Below are 4,458 nucleotides of genomic sequence, written 5' to 3'. Positions count from 1 at the left end.
AAGTCGACTACTGTTAATCGGTTAGCAATATTCGAGTAGTCGAAAGCTGTCGACTATTCGGATAACCGTTCACTTTAGATTATTCGGTTAACCGTTCATTTTCGGTTAATCGAATATTTTAAGTTCGAGTTTTTTTGCATTTACAGATACATATACATATGTATATGAAAAGTCTTGTTACATTCGTAGTACATATATAAGATTGCATGTGCCAAATTAAGGCAAAGTTTTTTTGCAAGAAATGTGCAGCAAAATACTGGAGGAAATAAAATTAAATTCTATCCCATATTAATTATTACCAAATCTTTGGTATCAATGTTAAGGGCTATATTATAAGACACATTTTTTGGATAGTTTTTTTTGCATACACCGTTATTTTGTGCCATATAGACCCCCATAAGGCAATACGTTTCTGAATACACATTGTGAATTGCCAAAATATGTTATTTCCATATTTAAGAATCATTTATTTCCAAATTAAAGGATGAAATACAACATAAATGTAAATAGTATATATGGATACCATAGTTTTTTAAACACATCGTTATTAAAAACCTTAAAATCCTATATTAACTTCTTTTAAGAAACGTCTGTTTTGGCACAAAAATGTGAGAAGGTGTACATTTTGTGGCAGTAGGCAGCTTCTTCGTTGAGAGACAATGTTTCCACCAATAGAAAATGTTCGCTCCGACTCAGCTGAAGTTGCTGGAATACATAGATAACGCTTGGCTAACTTGAAAATATTAGGATAAATTTCGCTATGAGTTTTCCACCATGTTATTGGATCAATATTATGACCAAGTTGTGGTTCTGCAATATATAAATCTAGCTGAGACGTCACGTCATTGGGCAACGTGTCATCGTCAAACAAAAAGTCCAAATCCGTGGATTCTACTTTGGGCTCTGCCACATTTGTTGATTTCTCTTTTTCTAAATAGCTTCTTACAAAGTCATGAATTTTGGTTTTTGTTTCAACATCTTCGCCATACAAATTTTTATATCGTGGATCCAAAAATGTTGCTACAAGAGAAGCAGGAATGTCATCGCAACTGTTTCCAATGTTAAATCTTTTAAAAAAAGATCTTCTGGCACATTCTTTAAATATTTTTTCATTTATTCCATCAGTAGAAGATGCTGACATATGATTTTGAGTAAACCGATTTATTATAGGACGGACCAAAGACATCGTTACAGTTTTTGCGCTACATAACACTGTTGTAGCTTTATCAAATGGATTTATAACCCTCACCAGAGTCGCCAATTCGTTCCATTCTCTTTCAGTAAATTCAAGTTTAAGTGCATCGCATGATTTGGTGACTGCTCTATCTCCTAAAACTAAGCAGATTGCACTGCGGTTTAAAATTATACTTTCGCACATGTATAATTTCGAGTTCCAACGAATCTCGCAAGATTGAACTAGCCGATTTTCTTTAATTCCCAACTGTACTTGGCGAATTGAAAGAGCATTTTTGGCTACGCTTGAGCGATGAAAATACGAAGACACATTTTTGGCTTTCTTGCATATTTCAGTAAACTGTGGAACGGCTCCAATTGCATCCTTAACAACCAACTGCAGAAGATGAGCGTTGCACTTAACACTATCAGGTATATTTAATAGTTTCTGTGCCGCAGCATTCATAACTGCTGCACTATCGTGAGTTATTGATTGAACCTTATTTGAAATATTCCAATCATTTAAAACTGATTCGACAGTGGAAGCAATATTATCTGCATTTGGTCTTCCTGGAAGAACAAAAAATATTTAAGTAAAAGTAGATTTTCTATGGGTTTACATTAATACCTTCCAACTGCTTGTTACAAAGCGTAGCAGTGCACAAGTCGTATTTTGAGTTAAAATACTGAGCTTCTACTGATATATAAGAATCCAGCGTTCGAGAAGACCATTCATCCACAGAAATTGAAACACTTGATGCCTCCGCCAATTCATTGCATATATTGTCTTTGACGGATTTATATAATAGCTTCAAGCGAGAATGAATGCTTCTAACGCAGGGAACTTTGTAGCCGGGTTCTATCACTTTCATAAAATCTCTGAAGCCATCGGAAGACACAATTGAAAGAGGTAGCATGTTGGTTGAAATCAAACGTGCAACTGCTCGTGAAATTTCTTCTTGACGTTCGTGTGTAACGACGGCTGTGTCACCTTCTAGCCTCTTCTTCTTGGATTTGTTGGGCCTATCGCTTGAAATTTCACTGTGGAAAGCTTCGGCTGAATGTGCGCTAATTATTGAAATGTTATTGCGAAATATTTTAGAGACGATGGCTAAAGCAATACCTACCTCTCGTTTTCGCGATTTTTGTTATGGATTTTTGTTAAATGGTTGTTCAGTGAGGATGTGGAGGAGTTGTAGCACAAAACTGCACCACATATGGAACATGTTACTTCCTTTTCGTCCTCTGATTTTTCGAAAAAATCCCAAACCCAGCTCCTTTTGCGTCCGCTCATTTTTGTATCTGAATATACATACATATGTGTGCATGTATATATTTTAAAAAATTTTTTTTTCATTTGTCAAAGAAATTTCAATGAAAGTTCGGTTACTGAAATTCGATTTGCTACAATGCTCGAGTAGTCGAAGCAAAGCAACTATTCGAATAATCGAAGGCGGGCGACTATTCGAATACCATTAACCGACTAATAAGCATGCGAACGGTTACGAATCGAATAATCGGTTAACCGATTAGTCGAATAGTCGGATAATTTTACGAGCCCTAATATATAGCAACAGTGATGTTATCGTCGTTTATTACTGGCATGTCAGCAGTGAAAATTGTGTACAGTGTTGGAGCGAGAACACTGCTTTGCGGGACACCAGCCTTGGCTTCGTATATATATCTGATGTGTCTTCATTTTTAAATATGACCTTAGAAATAGATAGAGTGGTGCCGGTAGTGTATTTTTTATTTTAAATAACCAACCCGCATGCCACACTCTGTAAAAGGCTTGTTGTATCCCTGTGGGGACAATCTGTAGTTCTGAACTGGTGCGCTTCTAGTACATTTAGAGCCAGTACTGGTTCGCGATAAATCTCTTTTGCATGCAAGCAACTGGCAAATTTAACATGGCGATGTCCTAGGAAGTGTCAATTGCCCCCCGCTGCATCCCTTTTTCGATAGTTCCGAGCTAGTCCTAAATTCTATAGTTCCGAACCAGTTCTAAAATCGACAGACGAAAGAAAAAAGTATCATGATTTTTCAATCCTTTTGGTTTTTCCGTGTGTGCGATTTTAAGTTATTTTGGAAGAAATGTGTTTTCAACTTGAAATTAAATTTGTTTGAATGATTGTAAGAAATGTACGTTTACATACCTTTAGCTGTAGCTGAGCTTGCAGAGNAGTACCACTTTTCGCCGATTTTGGCCTAGTGGGGATCTAGTTCCTATCGGACCAGTTCCTTTTTGGTGATAAAGACCTAGTACGGAACTAGAAATTTGATTCACTAGTCCGCGGTTTCCCTACAGGGATGTCTAGGAACACTGCAGAACAGTACTGCTTCTCTTCCAGGCATCTAAGTATGGTTTTCACTATTCGATGGCATTGCTCCGGAGTTCCATGCAGTTGCCTAAATCCAAACTGATGGTCTGGGATGATAGCAAGGGATTCAAGAACTGGCAATAGTCTTCGAAGAAATATTCTTTCAAGTATTTTCGAGAATATTGTCAGGAGACTTATTGGTCTCCGGCTTGTTTGGCTTTGAAATCATTACGATTTCAGCGCATTTCCACTGCGTAGGAAAGTGGCTCAGCCTAAGGCTACAATTGAAGATTAAGACTAAAAATAGCAAACATTTTTTGGGTAGTTGTTTAATTGTCCATGCATCGATGTTATCTGGGCCAGGTGCTTTAGAATTTTTCAACAGAGATACTTCTGCTTGCACCTCAGGTAATTTAACTTGAGACAAGGGTTTGTCCATTTGACATGGGCAGTCAAGAAATGCGTCTGCTCTCTGACGCTGGTAGTTACTATTACGGGCAAACGGTTCAAAAGTGCTTTTAAGATGATTGCCAAATGCATCGGCTTTAGTTTTGTCGGATCTACACCACGCGTTGTTTGCACCTTTCACTGGTATTTGTCGTTTTGTTGGACGCTTTAAATATCTGGTAGCTTTCCATAGGTTATTATCATCATTATTTGGCTCGGCATTCATAAGAAATTCTGCTATAGATTGTTCTTTCAACTCTGCTAGCTTGCATTTTAATTCTTTGATTGCTTTGTTGAGTAAAGTTTTGTCAGCTGGACTTCTACTATTTTGCCAGATTCTTCGAAGTCATATAAGTATGGTACCTTATTACTTCGGTGTGTATAGGTCGATTTATTCGAATTTGGAGAAGCTAACGAAGCGGCTTCGTGTATTTTTTGAGTAAAGTTCTCCACTGCATCATCTAAGTCTCTGATAGAGTTTATTTCCATGTTAAGGTTTACATGAGATTCTAGCCAA

The 4,458-nt window shown here is 37.2% G+C and overlaps 1 protein-coding gene across 1 annotated transcript; it reads right to left on the bottom strand.

Annotated features, from left to right (window-relative positions):
* Positions 1-234: 234 nt before the first annotated feature.
* Positions 235-2,815, bottom strand: LOC108360094 (zinc finger BED domain-containing protein 1-like). The gene is made up of 3 exons (XM_017612256.1): positions 2,301-2,815; positions 1,802-2,241; positions 235-1,743 (listed from the first exon to the last, which is right to left on the bottom strand). Exons 1-3 carry the CDS (start codon positions 2,528-2,530, stop codon positions 557-559), a joined length of 1,857 nt encoding a protein of 618 aa, XP_017467745.1. The 5' UTR covers positions 2,531-2,815; the 3' UTR covers positions 235-556.
* Positions 2,816-4,458: the final 1,643 nt, after the last annotated feature.

This window comes from Rhagoletis zephyria, unplaced genomic scaffold (assembly GCF_001687245.7).
Source record: "Rhagoletis zephyria isolate East Lansing unplaced genomic scaffold, Rhagoletis_zephyria_1.1 Rzeph_scaffold_00518, whole genome shotgun sequence".
NCBI classification, from domain to species: domain Eukaryota; kingdom Metazoa; phylum Arthropoda; class Insecta; order Diptera; family Tephritidae; genus Rhagoletis; species Rhagoletis zephyria.
This window is presented reverse-complemented; position numbering and strand designations above follow the sequence as displayed.

Coding starts and splice junctions, on each gene's coding strand:
- LOC108360094 (XM_017612256.1), bottom strand. CDS start 2,530: ATGAAAAAAAAATTTTTTAAAATATATACATGCACACATATGTATGTA. Junction 2,242..2,300: donor AAAAATCGCGAAAACGAGAG/GTAGGTATTGCT, acceptor TTCAATAATTAG/CGCACATTCAGCCGAAGCTT. Junction 1,744..1,801: donor TTGTAACAAGCAGTTGGAAG/GTATTAATGTAA, acceptor TTGTTCTTCCAG/GAAGACCAAATGCAGATAAT.